The sequence below is a fragment of the Populus nigra genome, chromosome 14 (assembly GCF_951802175.1).
Source record: "Populus nigra chromosome 14, ddPopNigr1.1, whole genome shotgun sequence".
In the NCBI taxonomy this organism is placed as follows: domain Eukaryota; kingdom Viridiplantae; phylum Streptophyta; class Magnoliopsida; order Malpighiales; family Salicaceae; genus Populus; species Populus nigra.
Window position 1 is genome coordinate 5,244,347 of NC_084865.1, and position 16,221 is coordinate 5,260,567.

General features: G+C 33.5%; 1 protein-coding gene across 3 annotated transcripts; it reads left to right on the forward strand.

Moving 5' to 3' along the window:
• Positions 1-1,788: 1,788 nt before the first annotated feature.
• On the forward strand, positions 1,789-13,706 carry LOC133672672 (probable RNA-dependent RNA polymerase 5). 3 transcript variants are annotated; one of them, XM_062093157.1, is made up of 19 exons: positions 1,789-2,001; positions 3,321-3,483; positions 3,569-3,704; positions 3,896-3,970; positions 4,390-4,582; positions 5,279-5,474; positions 5,571-5,658; positions 5,798-5,941; positions 6,739-6,798; positions 6,897-6,968; positions 7,949-8,055; positions 8,396-8,544; positions 8,929-9,151; positions 9,373-9,598; positions 10,702-10,847; positions 11,387-11,552; positions 12,774-12,918; positions 13,074-13,234; positions 13,331-13,706. In XM_062093157.1, the coding sequence occupies exons 2-19, from the start codon at positions 3,374-3,376 to the stop codon at positions 13,565-13,567; spliced, it is 2,634 nt and encodes an 877-aa protein (XP_061949141.1). In that variant the 5' UTR covers positions 1,789-2,001; positions 3,321-3,373; the 3' UTR covers positions 13,568-13,706. The 3 variants fall into 3 exon arrangements, with proteins under 3 accessions (XP_061949141.1, XP_061949140.1, XP_061949138.1); XM_062093154.1 differs by lacking the exon at positions 1,789-2,001 and adding an exon at positions 2,709-3,179; XM_062093156.1 differs by lacking the exons at positions 1,789-2,001; positions 3,896-3,970 and adding an exon at positions 2,708-3,179.
• Positions 13,707-16,221: the final 2,515 nt, after the last annotated feature.

The window sequence follows — 16,221 nt, forward strand, 5'->3', positions numbered from 1 at the left end:
TACTCCTTCTCTCAATCTGAAGCTGTGCAAAATCCGACAGATATTGCATGCAAAATTTTTGTTCGATTTCAACACGAAAGCATGCGTGAGAGAGAGAGAGATATCATTCATGACCAGACAGCAAATAATTGCTATTTTCACGTGGTTTTGTTCCTTCCTGGTACCGGAGCTCAGCTGGTCTCTGTCACCCTCTTAACCCTGACGTAAACCGACGTCGTGTACTGGCAGCTACCGTCCATTTATATGCTTTCTAGGCCTTAAACCTAGGTTGTTTTCAGCACAGATAATGGCAGCAGCAACACTGATAATTTCATGTGGAGTGTACTGATAGATCGTACGGCCATTGTTGACGAATCCCTGGTTCTTCTACGCTCTGACAAACATGTGTACGTCCAGCGAAAGATCTTTTTTACTCGGAGAGCGAGCCAGCCAACAACCTGGTTCGATTTCAACGAGCTGCTCATCAATATTGTGCTCATCTCCACTGACTAGCTGGATCGTATGTGGTTTGACCTGCTTCGATTTCAACTATCCCAGTTGCGTCTTAAATGCGTTGTCTTTTATCCATTACAGAATACCACGGCTGTTCGAGGGGATATTAATTAATAACTGTTTTTCAAATTTTTTTTAAGAACACTTTTGGACCGCATCGAAAACAAACAGTATTATTATTATTATTATTATTATTATTATTATTAGTATAAGACTTGATTGTAGTTGTTTTTTAAAGTATTTTTTGTATTAAAATATATTAAAATAATATTTTTTTAATTTTTAAAAAATTATTTTTAAAATTAGTACATAAAAACGATTCAAAACACATAAAAAATTAATTTTTTTAAAAATATTTAAATTTTTTAAAAACATGGTACAACCATATTTCTAAATGCTTCCTGGGTTTTAATGTTTTCAGGATGTTAATGCCCTTCTTGTTTTAATTTTTTCTATTGGATTTTAATTACTCTTTTTTTATTCTTTTCAATAATTTTATTTCATTTTTTTTAAGGTAATTATTTTAATAAAAGTGAAATAAACAATAAAAAAGTTATTAATTTTTGCTGTAATTAGCTAAAATTCAGAGAATACTTTTTTTATTCCTCAAGGATTTTAACTTTCTTTTTTAAATATAACTAGTTAAAGACAGTTGCATTTCTTTTATTTTATAAACAACTCTTTCTATTGGTCTTCTTAAAATTATGAAATAGCTTTTCCAGTTTTTTTATATTTTGATGACTATTAATAATTGGTTAGTTTGGTTATTTCTCTTGTTTTTTTAGTTTTTTAGTTTAATGTAGTTGTGTAGTTATTCGAGCCAACTTATGTGTATCTCAACTAATCTTATAAATTTTAAGTTAACGAACATATACACTTCTAGTGGCTATCATTTAAACAACCACATGTTTTATTTTTTGTATTCTTCTTTTGTGCTCTCTTTATCAGGTTAGTGTTCTTACACTTCTTGTTATAAACTTGTCTGCTTCTCCTTCTCTGTTAGCCTAACTCGTTTCATTCCAAGAATATTAATTGATCCATGAATCTTTTTCAATTCTTTTTAAGACAGAATGGCACCTAAACTGTTGCCAAGTTACTAACTTTGCAGTACAAACTAATGGTAATGGACTCAAGAAAGGCATCCCGTAAAGTGGGTTTAAAGTTTAAACTTTAAAGTACAGATTTGTATGAAATTGTTTTAACAAAGAATAGAGGATTGGAAGGCATCTTGCAAAACTTGTGCAATCTGATAATTAAGGGCTCGATATTCGAAATGCATAATGTCAACTGTTTAGTATTCTGTGTAAAATTAGATGAAGCAGAGGAACATTTTGTTATGCTTGTATAACTACTTTTATGACTTCTAATGCTAGATATGTTATTTTGGATTCACTGATCTTTTTCCTTCGTCATTCATCGTTGAAATTTCTTGATTTCAAATGCAGGAACCCAACTGTTGAGCACATCATTGAGTGAAAAAGCTATTTGCAGAGTGAAGAGATTGAATTGGTATATTTATTTAAATTGGCATACTCCTCTGTTTTAGCTGGTAAATATATAGAATAAAATTACATTCTTGACTCTTGGAGTAATTAATGTTAAATTGCAATCATGTTCTATGATTAATTCATGAGTAATGAAGTTAAGGGTATGCAAACTCTGCCCATGATTTTTATTACTTCTGTTATGAATATGCACTTACGCTTTCCAAAGTATTTTGTGAGTATCATTCATGATGCTAGAAACTTAGAAGATAAAAGGAGTGACCTTGATACTCCTATATATGCTTGTTCTAAGTCACCATCACTACATCCTGCAAGATGGTTATTTGAGAAGATGTTGTTAGATATGCTTGCTGATAAACCCTGCATTCGCTTCCTTGTCTATGTCATAGTTTGAGCCTTCTTCAAAATTGAAAATCGTGACTTCCATGTTTGCAGAATCGGATGATGATGCTAGTTCTGGTTACCGAAGTAGAGTTTGTGATTAGTGTAATGGGCTTGTGTCTAATTAACCAGAGCAGTCAGATGGTCATAATTGAAGCATAAGAAAAATTATATTATATTGGATTTTTTTATTGTTTATTTTATTTTTATTTTAATTAGGTTATATTATTATTTATTACTTGATTAAAATTGTTAATATATAATTAGTTCGATTTTATAATTTTATAATTTGATTTTATAATCCGAATTTATAGTGTATTTCGTGTAGAAACAACCTTTTTTACAACCTTAGCTCACTTACCCAGTAGAAAATCCAGCAACTCTCGCTCAAAATTTCAAAATAGCATTTTGCACTGCCACTGCCCTTCTTCAGTAGATCAGTAGAGAACAATCCCATGGCAGAGATAAATAATGATAAAATAGTGCCATTGCCTTGTGCAGTGGAGGAACTGATAGCCAAAATCTGTAGGGAGCAGAATCGAAGGCCGCTAGAAACCAGTACGAGGTTGACACTGGCTTCGTTAGGGGAAGAAGTTGCTTTAAATATTCTCTGGAGAATTTCTGGTCAAGAGATTAGAAAAAGTTTTGACGGTTTCGTTCTGCACTTGGCCAAACAGTTCTCTCCTAATATCAATGCTTCTTCTTCTTCCCCCAACATACACTCCTCCCTCTCCCCATCTCCTCAACAGCCCCAGAATTGGAGCCCCATTACAACCACCCGTTTACTGATGAATTCTCAAAGTAATTCACCTTTTTTTTTCATTTCGAAATGCTAATCATCACTGTTTAGAAAACTTTGCTGTATGTGAAGGTCAAATATGCAATTCAGGTTCTGGGTTGATTATTTTTTTTGTTTTTCCTTCCGTGGGGGCAATAATATAGGTGATTCTGGTGCTCAATCTCCAATTCCATTGAAGCTTGAAGGTTCATCAACCATGGATTCACAGAGACAGAGAGAAAGTGAGTCTACAAGCAGTCAACATTTGGTGGCTTTGGGAGAGCTTGAGTTTAGAAGAGCTTTTCTTATCTTAAGTTACCTTGGAGGGTAAGCTTTGCTTTGCTTTGTGGTTTCTTGTGTTTTGCTAGCTGCTTGGTTGATAAGGCTTAATATATTCTCAAAATATCTACAGAAAAAATTTGGAAGAGGTGGTATCCCCTGATCAAATTAGGGGGTATAAGGATTTGCCAATGAGAACATTTGAGTCAAAAATTTGGGAAGCTTTTGGATGTAGGAGAGATTATATAAAGGAAGAAGATCGTGTCAAGGTAAATATGTTATAAAACTATCTGGGTTTTATGCTCTTTAATTTGTTTAATTTTGAAATTTAAATGATTTGCGTGCTGGAGTCGCGGGTATGTAGTGAATGTGTACGTGTAAATTGCTTATCTAGAATTGTAACTGATTATAATCCACTGTTTTTTTTTTATTATTATCATTATTTGTTGCTATACTGCAGTATCTTGATTGGGATTCTGGGAAAACACACATCTATCACTGTCATGTGGATCCGGATGGAAGTTATAGGTTCAAGGTTTGAATTTCTCCTTAATCACATGCTTATGCATGCATGATAAAGAGAACCATCAATTGTTTTACTCTCCTGAAAAAAAAAAAAAAAAACTGCTGATGATTCATGATCAAATCTTTTCTATGCTGGAAATTTAGAATTTGGATGCTTTTTTTCCTTTCAACTTTATGCTTGTATTATCATGGTTAATTTGTGTTATCAATTCTATGAAATTCGCTCGTAGCTAGACCTGTATCAATTCTTTTATTCCAGATGTTGATAACATGAAATGCTCCTTTCCAAGGGTTCGAAAACAATTATGTTATTTATTGTGATATCCTACTGTTGCTTATTGATTACTGAGGGAAACTACTGATGTGTTTTTACTGAAAGAAGACACAATTTTTGGGTTAGCATTGTCACATTCATTAAATTTATTTCAGGGACCTTACCTATCCAAGCTGAGAAATGTCCTGCAAAGGACCTTGGGAGATGACAATATCTTGATGGTAAAGTTTGGGGAGGTAAAAGATGATAGAGATTCAGGGAGCAGTTCTCTGGATGATTATTTTTCCAAGTACAACAAGGTTCTTAGAGAAGGGATTTATGTTGGTTTGCGTTGTTACCGCTTTTTTGGTTAGTATATAGATTGCTTCTTGTTTGATGAATATTGACTTTTGGATGACCCTTTTTGAGACACTGTACATTCTATATTAATAACATACATTATACACTTATAAGTGTAAGTTTAAGATAACTACCATAGGATATTTGTTCCTTGTGTGGGAGAATTAACTTTGTACAATGCATTTAAATAGATAATTGTCAAAATCACTATAAACGAACTTTTATTTTCCTATGTTGTTATACTCTAAGTCCTTTCGGTGTAACGAGATACCAGTGCAAGTCAAATATTTTTCCTTTCTTGTTTCTGCCCTTCAATGATAAGGCATTAGCTCATCATCTCAGTATCATCTGTACCGTGCATTTCAAGAACTGTTTGTCATTGGGCCTCTGTAATAGATAGCTAATGGAGTCTTATACAAACTCATCTTTAAGAAAAAAAGATTGTTTTTGATCCATGCTCTCAGATCCATTGCAAAATTGGTTAGTTTCACTTGTTTTGTAATGAAATTAAGTATTACAACCATTTGTATCATAGTTGCTAAAAGTGGATATTTGGGCAAAAACTGTCACTTATATGTGTCACGGTACTGTGGCAGGTGATATTGTGTCGTACATGATCTTCTGAACATCTTTTGTTAGTTTTTGAATCCTTCTAGGATAATCATTTTGTTTAACTGACATTGGTTGTTAACCGTTGTTGACCAGTGTTTAAAGATGGAGGCAAAGAAGAAAAAAAGAAAGACCCAACCACTTCTCCTGTCAAGTGTTTTTTTGTCCGCATGGAGTCTGTTGCATCGATTGATAATCAAGATAATATTTTGAGCGGGAAAACAATCCGTCAAGCTAGATCTGTTTTTATGCATGTGGACAATTTGTCTAGTTTGTCCAGCTATATGGCTAGGTTGGTGACACTATGATCTCCCCTCTCATATTTGAGAACCATATTTAAACATGCTCTGTTAGCAATTTGAGATTAACATTCTTTGAAGAGACTCAGGTTTTCGCTGATTTTGTCAAAGACCATGAATCTGGAAGTTGATTTATCCTGTGTAGATATCAAGCCAATAGCTGATGAACCATGCCGGGTGCGATTTATATATTGATTTTTTTTCTTTTTTTTTCAAAACATGGCTTGTTATTTGCTAGGTATGTGTGGACATGCACAGATTATTGCCTGTTTGTCTATTCAATTTGCTGTTCTTTTTTATGTTTCTGTTGTTGCAGGATAAAGATGGTAATGTTGTTTACGGTACAGATGGGAAAGCTCTTATACATACAGATGGAACTGGGTTTATATCGCATGATTTGGCTTTGAAATGCCCAAAGAATCAATTCAAAGGAACTTGCCTCCGAGCTTCCAATATTGAGGTTTGTGGTTAAGAGCTTGATTTCATTGTGCAATATGTTAAGTAAATTCTATTTAAAGAAGGACAATTATCATTTTCTCTAAATTAATATGAACATAGATGTTTGATGATCATACTTTAGCTTTTATAATTTAATATTTTGTTTTGTGTATGGTAACCACCCACTTCAAGTTTGACAATGATCCATTGATAATCAAAATTTTAACTCCTAGGAAAAGAAATAGAAAGAAAATGGGTGAGTCAAAATAAATGAATATCTTCTCTTTATGTTTTCCGCAAACAATTTTTCATTGAAGCTTGTTTCCAGTCATTGAAAATTTTCTTTTCCTGACCCTTTTGTTGCATGCACGCACTGGTATCCATGGCATTGTCAAAGAATACTTCTTCCAACACAAGGGTAACCAGTGGAACTTTCACATTATTATTAGTAATCGCCGAATAATCGAGAATAAAAACTATCTCATTGCTTCTACCATGTAGGAGCTCCCTAGAGGGGGGTTAGTTAAATAATTTAGATGTTAACATGTTTGTTCACTATTTTCCTTTTATGATGTGTATGCTCAATCTCATTCCTCAGATTTATAGCATTATGTTTACTTATGATTTATCCCATATGTTTTTTATTCCTTTCCCTAGAACTGATACTGATTCTTTTCTGAGTATATAATTTATGGAGGCAATGTTTTACCTCTTTGCTGCTTTCTTCCATCCATATGTTGATGTTTTTTTTTTTTTGTTTTTGGATAAACAGAACTTTTCATGTTTTGGCTCATTTGTTTTTTTCCCCTCCACTGCTAGAGATTAAATGTTCATAATGAAGTCATGGAGCAATATCCAGAATGTCGCCATGGGGATCCAGTATGTGCATCTCAGTCATTGCTAGTTTCTGTGGTTTTAAAATTCTATTGTTTATTTGAGGACTTGGAATCAATTATCTTTTCATTTCTTTTTTCAAGCCTTTGCTGATCCAGTTTCGTCTCTTCAATAATGGTAGCGCTGTCAAGGGAACTTTCCTTGTGAATAAGAAGGTATAGTTTTGGAATTTTGTATTCCATTGAAATAATAATGAGTTGATTTTTTGGATTGATGTCCTCTCACGTTCTTTTGCATCATGTTTTGTCATGTTCGTGAGATCTAAACTATTAAATTCAAAATGAATGGGCATTATTTTAATGCATGTTAAATGATTATTATATTTTAAAATTTTAGAGAATTTTCACATGTTGATACAGTTGATGTACTATCTCTGAATCATATGAGGTTTCGAAAACTTTGAAGATTATTGGATCTTTAGTTTGATGCATAGGAGTGATTGTAATTTCTCTTGTTTCAGTTAAGTAATGGCTTTTGATGTAAGATTATTAGGGTTGGAGAGGGAATTGAACCAAACAATCTATATGCAGGTGAACTGAAAGTGTCCAAATGACTAGAAGTTTCTAAAAGAAAAGTACATCATATGAAATCACATACTATCTATTTATCTACTTTGGGACAATAAATGTTTGGTTGAATAACTAACAAATATGGCTCCGTCACTGTCAGAATGGAACAATTTTCTTTGAGGCTGGAGGGGTACGAAGCTAAACTGATGACCTTGTGAACATGATGATTGCAAAGTTGAATATTATGCAATTTATATTCACACTCCCCTTTTGAATGCTTTGAACTACTTCAATTTTCTGCCGCAAAATTATCCTTTCTCACCACTATTGCCTCCATTTCTGATCTAAATTGCATACAACAATATCTGCATCAGCAATGTAGTTTGGGTTGATATGACCTTTGAATTGAAATTGGTGGATTTTTATGCCAGATTTTTCTGTTATGACATGACATATTAATAAATCATTCACATTACTTCAAGAAGAAAGTTTTGAAATCCAATAACTGGTGGTTATTGATGGTCCCGGCCTGAGTTTGTGGATAACCTGGTTCCTATCTAGCTAATTTCTTTCTTGATCTTGCTTGTGTATTTGATATCTGATTATTATTTCCATGTATTTTATAGCTTACTCACCAAACTCTGCACGTAAGGCCTTCTATGATTAAGGTTAAGACGGATCCAGAACTATCAAGTACTTTTTCAAAAAATTCATTGGAGATAGTTGGAACCAGGTAGTTATGATTTTTGTTCTTTATTATTTCCTGCTTGTATGTTCTCTCAGTTGATGTTATGTTTTGGTTTCTAACTGAACAACAGAAGTACCATAATAATACAAATTTTTTTATTGTAATTTACAAAACTTGATATTCTGTTCAGTAGTTGGACATGACTTTTTGCAATTATGTTTGAAAGAAGCTGCCAGCAAGTTGGACTGGCTTGGAAGCTTTGTGATGTATCTTGATAAATAAACTTACTGATATAGAGAACTCAATGCTCTGCCTTTTTTGCCACTAACTATGATTTATCCAATGAAAGAAAAATGTGGTGACATTCTTACTTTCCATCTTGCAGCTCTCGACCAAAGAAAACGTTCCTTTCAAAGAATTTAATTGCACTTCTTAGCTATGGTGGTGTTCCAGAAGAGTTTTTTATGGGAATATTGAATAATGCTCTGGAAGATGCCCATGGCAGTCTCTCAAACAAAAATGCTGCTCTACGAGGTAGTTTCCTTGATAAGAAGTGTTTGTTATAGGTTTTCCTTCTGATTCTGGTTTCTTCTTTGAAGATTAAGCTGGTCAGCAATGCCATTGATTATACATCAACTTCTTCTGTTTTGCTATTTCTTTGTGGATCCTTGCCTGACCATTTCAGGAAGGATTTTTATGCTTTATTATCTTTATTTTATTTTCATGGATTTTACTCTTTTACGACTTGTTTTAATCTTCCCAGGAGGTGGTTTATAATGACAATTCTGGTGTTCCTCCGTTGAGTTGGTCATTCATTGATTTATTTATCTATATTTGTGTGTTAATTTATTTTTTATTCTCAATGTTACCAACTCCTATTAAGTAACTGTAACAAAAGTTTTTCTTTGCACTGATCAGTTGCGCTTAATTATGGGGATATGGATGATAACATTGTGGCAACAATGATTGGCTGTGGGATTCCGCTAGAAGAACCGTATTTGCAACATCGTTTGTCAATACTGATGAAGGAAGAAAAGAAGAGTCTGAAAGGAGGAAAAATACCTGTGCCTGAATCATATTATTTGATGGGGACAGCTGATCCAACTGGACTCTTGGAGAGTGATGAAGTTTGCATAATACTGTACGTTTGTTATTGGCATGTTTCTTTACTATTAATGTGACAAATATATACATACACATTAGCATTTAACAAGCCGGATTTGAAAGTCACAAGATTTGTTCTATGCCTGGCTATTATGTATGTGCATAGCTTACCCCTACACACACCCCCATATTGCAATTTTGGATTGAAGTTATCAATGTAATTATGAGATGCTTTCTTTCTTGATGGAAAACATGCAGAGATTGTGGACAGATTTCAGGGGAGGTATTAGTCTATCGGAATCCAGGTTTACATTTTGGAGATATACATATTTTAAAGGCTACATATGTAAGGGAGTTGGAAGATTTTGTTGGAAACGCTAAGTATGCTATATTTTTCCCATGCAAAGGACCACGGTCTTTGGCAGATGAGATGTCAGGTGGTGATTTTGATGGTGACATGTTTTTTGTGTCAAGAAATCCTCAGGTCAGTGTTATTTTCTTGATCTCTAGATGAAACTAAATGTATTGGAAGAATATCCCTTTTACTTATTTATTTTATTCCATTTAGGAGGAAAACAAAAAAAAAAAATTTGCTTTGTGTGTGTTTGGGAGATGTTTTTAGAAGTCAGGTTCCTCAGCCACTCTCTCATTTCCATTTATTTGTGTAAGTTTAGTTATTCCTTTATTCTGGAACATCTTACACCCCCATTGGGTATTCATCTCATTTTCAGGTAGTGCTTTCAAAAAAAGAGTTGGTAGTTTATTCTCTCATCTCTTTCAAGTGACGTCAAACCTTCAGGACCTATTCAGTAGCAGAAACTGGGGCAATTAATAGGATCTCTTTTTCAAGTTACCAAATTTGGAAAACTCATCTAAGATGCTTTCTCAGTTTCAATTGTCTCACAAATGAAGAACAAGGATGTGATATGCTAGGATTATTTTGTTGTTTGGCCCTTTCATATTTGATTAATGTTGTTTTTTTATTATATAAATATAATAAAATTTCTTTTTTTTAATGAGTTAATGAGTAGAAGAAGTTTTTAGAATATTATTTAAGTATAAAGTTAAAATGATATGCAAACAGATAAAAAGATTTAGAGCATTGTTTCTTGACTATTCTCTCAATTTTCTATTGAAACAACTATGACATAGACGGCTTTTTTGAATGAAAATTTTGTTTCCGCTTCATTTCAACTTTTTACTAGTGTCTCCGAGGAATAATTATAGCTAGTGTCTGTTAAAGTGACAAACCATCACTGCTTTTATAGTGATAACCTACTGGCACCTGGCAAATAAAACCTCTAGAAACTGTTGCTTTTAATTTGTTAATGCTACTGTGTTTACTGATGATGGAACCACTTTACGTATATTTTCCTTCACTCCTTATGGTGCATCTCTTTGAGACTCCTTCATGTGTATGTCATTTCATGTGCTTGAATTTTATTTCATACCAGTGATCAACTGAGAACTGTTTGTATGTCTTTGAAAGTTCAGTCTTGTGTAAATAAATTTTTAAGTTCTGTTCCTAACTGAGTGGAATATGTATGGTTTCCAAAATTAATCATTTGCACTCTGTTATCTCTTCAGCTTCTGGAAAACTTTAAACAAACGGAACCTTGGACACCTTCTACTTCAACCCCAAATGTGCCTAACAGAGAACCAAGTGAATTCTCTGATGAGGAGTTGGAGGTTGAGCTTTTCAAACTATTTTTGAGGAACAGGTTTCAGCCAAGGTAAACACTTGATTGCATAATATGATAATCTTTTGCAACCAGCCAGCCACAATGCTTCATTTTTGTCCATCACATGTCTCTCTCGTTTTTAGTGTTGATTAGAAAAAAACAATTTTTTTTTTGAACTAGGATGCTACACTTTTGCCCGCTAATCTCAATATATGAATTTATTTATTGATAGAATATCACATAAGTGATGTAATGTTGAAATTGTACGTTATTTCTTGAGTTATATGGGTTGTTTACCCTTTTGAACAGGTCCAAGTCTCAAACATTTCTTGCTCTGGGGTTTGAAAATTTGTTTTCATACTTGTATGAAAGATGAAAATCTACTATGCTAGCTTAGGTTAGAGTACCCGGTCCTAAGCCTGGGTAAAAGAGTAGGGTTGGAGTAGGTTTACAGCCAGCGTAAAACTGTCATTTCTATGGTATGGATCCTTTTGATCTAAACTTGTATGAAATATGAAGGCATGTAATCTATTTTAGTTATGTAGCTTCATCACTAAGTTCAATGCTTCAAAGCTTTTGGCTACTTTCAGTTCCACTGTGGGGGTGGCAGCGGATAGCTGGCTGGCAATGATGGATCGGCTTCTAACATTGGGAAATGATTGCACAGAAGAGATAGCTTGTGTGAAAGAAAATATCAATCTGTTGATTGATATATACTATGATGCTCTAGATGCTCCAAAGAAAGGTGGAAGAAGGGTTAGTTTTCCAACCTTACTGGCTGTCAAATGTACACTAACTAAAGTTTTCTTATTTCTTCTAAACTGGATGAAATGAATTATGGGTTAAATTTACTTTAAGATGATCACTTGTCCCAATATTTTTGTGAACATGGCAAAGAAGATTGAATTCCCTGATGCCTTATCTGCAAGCATTTTGAACTTCTAAGTTTCTGCTTCTTGATATAATATGAAGATCAGCTTTACCAATTTCATGTGCTTTAAAATATTATTTAGTTCCAATTGCATATTCCTTTTCTGGAATCTGCACATGGCATTAATGGTTGTGGCATTAAAGATGGTTGATGAGTTTTTGAAGACTTTTGTTTTTTCATCTGAACACTTGAGCTCGACAAATATTGGACCAAACATTGATATTTGGTTAAATTAAGTATACTTGTGATAGTTAATACAGTGGAAACATACATACGGAAATTTACATTTGAAAGTGAGTGACTTGTAATCAAATAAAATTACAGCTCAATTCCTTATAATTAGTTTAACTTAGTTTCATTTTTAACCAGTGCCAAATTTATGTGTTTCATTCTAGCTCTGTACTAGGTAGCTATTATTTATATCCTTCTGAATATATTTCCACACTTTGAGGACACACTTGAAGTTCATGGAATAGCTTGACAAATCAAAGTCCTTGCCTGCACTTGAGAACAATGTTTGAGATCTGCTCTCTGCAATTTTTCGGGATCTTTTAGCCTCTGTATATCAAGCTCTTCTCGTCTACTGTTTAGTTATCATGACCAGGGGGGGGCTACCTTGCTGGAATGAAACTAATCGCTAGATGTGGTTTTCCTTACTGGCTGGCACTTGGCAGTACTCAAAGGAGATGGAAAAATCTTAACTCTGCACATTTTAGCACATTTGATTATTTCTTTTCCTAAATCAGAAAAATACTATAAATTTTTTTTGGTGGTTGAGGAATAAAATGCACTGAATATATGCAGAATGGCTATTCTTCAAATGAGCAAATAAAATGAAGATTACCAAATACTCAGCCATTTGAAGGGATTTGATGTGTAGAAGTCACAAAGTTTATGTTCTTGGTGATTATGTGTATGGATAAAGATGTTCTAATTTGCATTATTCTTGAGGAATCTAGTTTGGGGTGGTTTCTTTGATGATATTCAATTTGAAGTAATTTATTAATATTTTGAAATGAACAAGACTCTTTCCTACTTTTAAACAGATTGAAGTTCCAGAAGGCTTGAAGGCAGAGCTGTTCCCACATTTTATGGGAAAAAACGAAAAGAAAACTTATCGATCTACTTCCATATTGGGAAAAATTTATGATAAAGTGAAAGCATATGAAGACATTGATCTGTCATCAACTGGTGAGGGTTTTATGATTCTAAAGATTGAAGCTATGAACCTCATGTGGTGGTTAAATTTCTCAGGGCATGAAAATTATTTGAAGATTTTTTCTTTTTTAGCATTTACAAATATTATCATTAAAATGAGTTCTATTGATGCTTTTTCAATCTGTTAGATGTTTGGAAACTCCCTTGCTTTGACGATGAAGTTCACGAGCTGTACCTTGTGAAGTGGAAGGAACTGTACGGTCAATACAGGAAGGAGATGCGCAACGCTCTAAAGGCTGGTGAAGAGAGCAACGACAAGGCTAATGAAGTCATAAAAAAATACAAGGAGGTCAGCATATTATTTCTTATTAATCCTTCCCTATTGAAAAAGTCTCGGTGCTGCCTCTTGCATCCATCTTCGCTGACTTATCATCATCTCATATAGTTCTTATATGAAGCTGCGGAATTTAATTTGAGCAAACGAAGAGACGAGGAAATCTTTGAGGAGGCCATGGCTCTATATCAGGTTACTTACAATCATGCCAAGAGCCAAGGAGTTGTCGGAAATTGCAGCTTTGCCTGGAGAGTCGCAGGTTTAGCTCTTTGCACGCTCTACGTTTTGAAGAATCAGGGTGAAAGACCTATGATATGTTCACCATCTGCTCTGAAAGGGATTTTGTAGTTTAGACCAGAAATAATGTTGTAGTAATATAGCATAAAGATGCATGGCAATAGAATGGATTAGTGTATTGTACAGGAATGCGACATGTTACAGCCGAACACGTGCTCAATCATTTATCTTATCAGTAAATTATGTGAAATTTTGTCTCGGGTTTCATCACCCCATTTTGATGAGTTGATCAAGATCATCATCTGTTTTTTTTCCCCAATACTAATCACGAGCATGCAAATGCTTTTAATGTTGGGTTTTTTTAATACACACAAACACACAATAAAAATAATAAATTAAATTTTTTTCATTTGAATACTGGGACTTTTTTACATGGATCTCAAGGTTATTTAGAATTTACACAAATATTATTTAAATATTGAGGACTCTCGTTCTTTATGCATTCAAACTCTTCTTGGTTATGACTCCTAATCGATTAAAATTCTTTTAAAGTAACCAATTCCTCTAAACTCGATTGATTTCAGCTTTTTCTTCCCTTTATTTTGTTGTGAAGCTTATATATAATTGACATGTTGATGTTTATTTTTGATGTAGATAATTTGTTTAAAATATATTTTTATTTTTTAGATTTTTGTATGATGTAGACTTCACGTACTTAATTGGTTCCACGATAAACCATATAAATAAACATTTAGGATCTTATGATATTAAGAATAAAAGCATGTTGTTGTTTAGGAACTTTCATTACCATGTGGTGAAATTCTTTTATTTGACTTGTAATGGTAAAACCTCATCAAATGTTCATTTAGAAACTAGATCAAAAGTGAGAAAACCTTGGTAAATGTTCTTCTAGAAATTGGATCAAAAGCTAAAAAAACGTATCAGATTTTTAGGTGCACACACACACACAGTAAGCTACAATTGAAGTCTACTTTTCCCCTTAATTTCTTAGTTTTATTTTGGAATTTTCTCTTTAAATTATTTAATAAGACACTATTTGATGTAGACAATTTGACATTGAGAGAATGGTTGAAGATAGAACGGTCCGCTTGAGTTTTTCAGGTCTAGCATTAGAGAATGACATGGCTGTCAGATATCTGGCACTCAAGTCAGGCATGTCTGCCAGACCCTAGACACCGGAGTCAGACCCGCGCACCTAGGTCTGTAGACAAGACTCGTGCGTCTGGGTCTGACATCACACATGGTTGTTGTTGTTGTTGTTAAATTTGAAAAAAAAAATTATTACTATTGAAGAGAAACCATGGACTTAATTTGAAAGGTAAAATTAAAAAACTATAAAAACTTGGATCATGCATGTTTAATATTATTATTTTTATTACTATTAATATAATTATTAATAAATTTGGAAAACAAATATCATTACTACTGAAGAAAAGCTATAAATTTGATTTGAAGAAATTAAAAACTATAAAAACTTGGGTAAGACAAATTTAATATTATTATTAATATTATAATTATTATTATTTTTATTATAAATATTATTATTTTTATTATTATTAGGAGTGCTAGACCCCAGAAACTGGGTCTGGTAGGGGCGCCAGACCCAAGATACTTGGGTCTAGCTTGCCAGAGTTATGTAACTTGAGTTTGGTCTGTTAGACCCTTGCACTTGGGTTTGCCAATCCGCGCATGAGTCTGACATCACATATGATTGTTGTCGTTATTGTTGTTAAATTTGAAAAAAATATTATTACTATTGAAGAGAAACCATAAATTTGATTAGAAGGGTAAAATTAAAAATTATTATTATTATCATAACCCAATTTTTGACAACATAAATTCACCACAAGAAAAAATAAAATGAATAAAGAAAAACCATAAATTTGATTTGAAGGAATTAAAAACTATAAAAACTTGGGTCAGATAAGTTTAATATTATTATTAATATTATAAATATTTTTATTATAAATATTATTATTATTATTATTATTATTAGGAGTGCCGGACCCCAGAAACTTGGGTTTGGCAGAGGTGCCAGACCCAAGATACTTGGGTCCGGTCTGCTTAAGCCACGTAACTTGGGCCTGGTCTGTTAGACTCTCGCACCTAGGTCTATAGACCCGCGCATGGGTTTGACATCACATATGATTGTTGTTGTTGTTGTTAAATTTCAAAAAAATATTATTACTATTAAAGAGAAACCATAAATTTGATTAAAAAGATAAAATTAAAAATTATTATTATTATTGTCATAACTCAATTTTTGACAACATAAATTCACCACAAGAAAAAATGAAATGAATAAAGAAAAATTGAGATTTGAGTCAAGACAACATAAATGAAAAGTCTTAAGAACCAGAGGCATTAGAATATAAAACCAGAAGCAAAGGAGACATAAACCAAGAGAAAAACACTAGCAAACAAAAACGCAGAGACGAGAACCGACATTGACCATTGTCTTCATAGCCTTCAGCAACCAGGTAAGTTTCTTCATCTCCTCCCGCTTTATTTCATTCTTCATTTTAATTCAAACCGCACTGCACTCTTCTTCAAGTGAATTTTAATCCAATGAACACTGTAGCAACACATGTGAATCAGCGCACGCGTGATGCTTTGCCCAGCCGAGTCATTAGCTTGGGTTAATGACCGGTCCAGGCCGGCTGGGTTCAACCCAATATATATAGAAGTTGGTTGGAACTGGGCCTCCAGCCCAGCCAGCCCAAACTATGCTTGCTAAGGATGTG

What these genes read in the sequence shown, in the direction of transcription:
- LOC133672672 (XM_062093154.1), top strand. Translation starts at nt 2,834, where the DNA reads ATGGCAGAGATAAATAATGATAAAATAGTGCCATTGCCTTGTGCAGTG. An exon ending in ATCTTAAGTTACCTTGGAGG is followed by an intron (nt 3,484 to 3,568) that starts GTAAGCTTTGCT and finishes AAATATCTACAG; the next exon opens with AAAAAATTTGGAAGAGGTGG. An exon ending in TTGGAGATAGTTGGAACCAG is followed by an intron (nt 8,056 to 8,395) that starts GTAGTTATGATT and finishes TCCATCTTGCAG; the next exon opens with CTCTCGACCAAAGAAAACGT.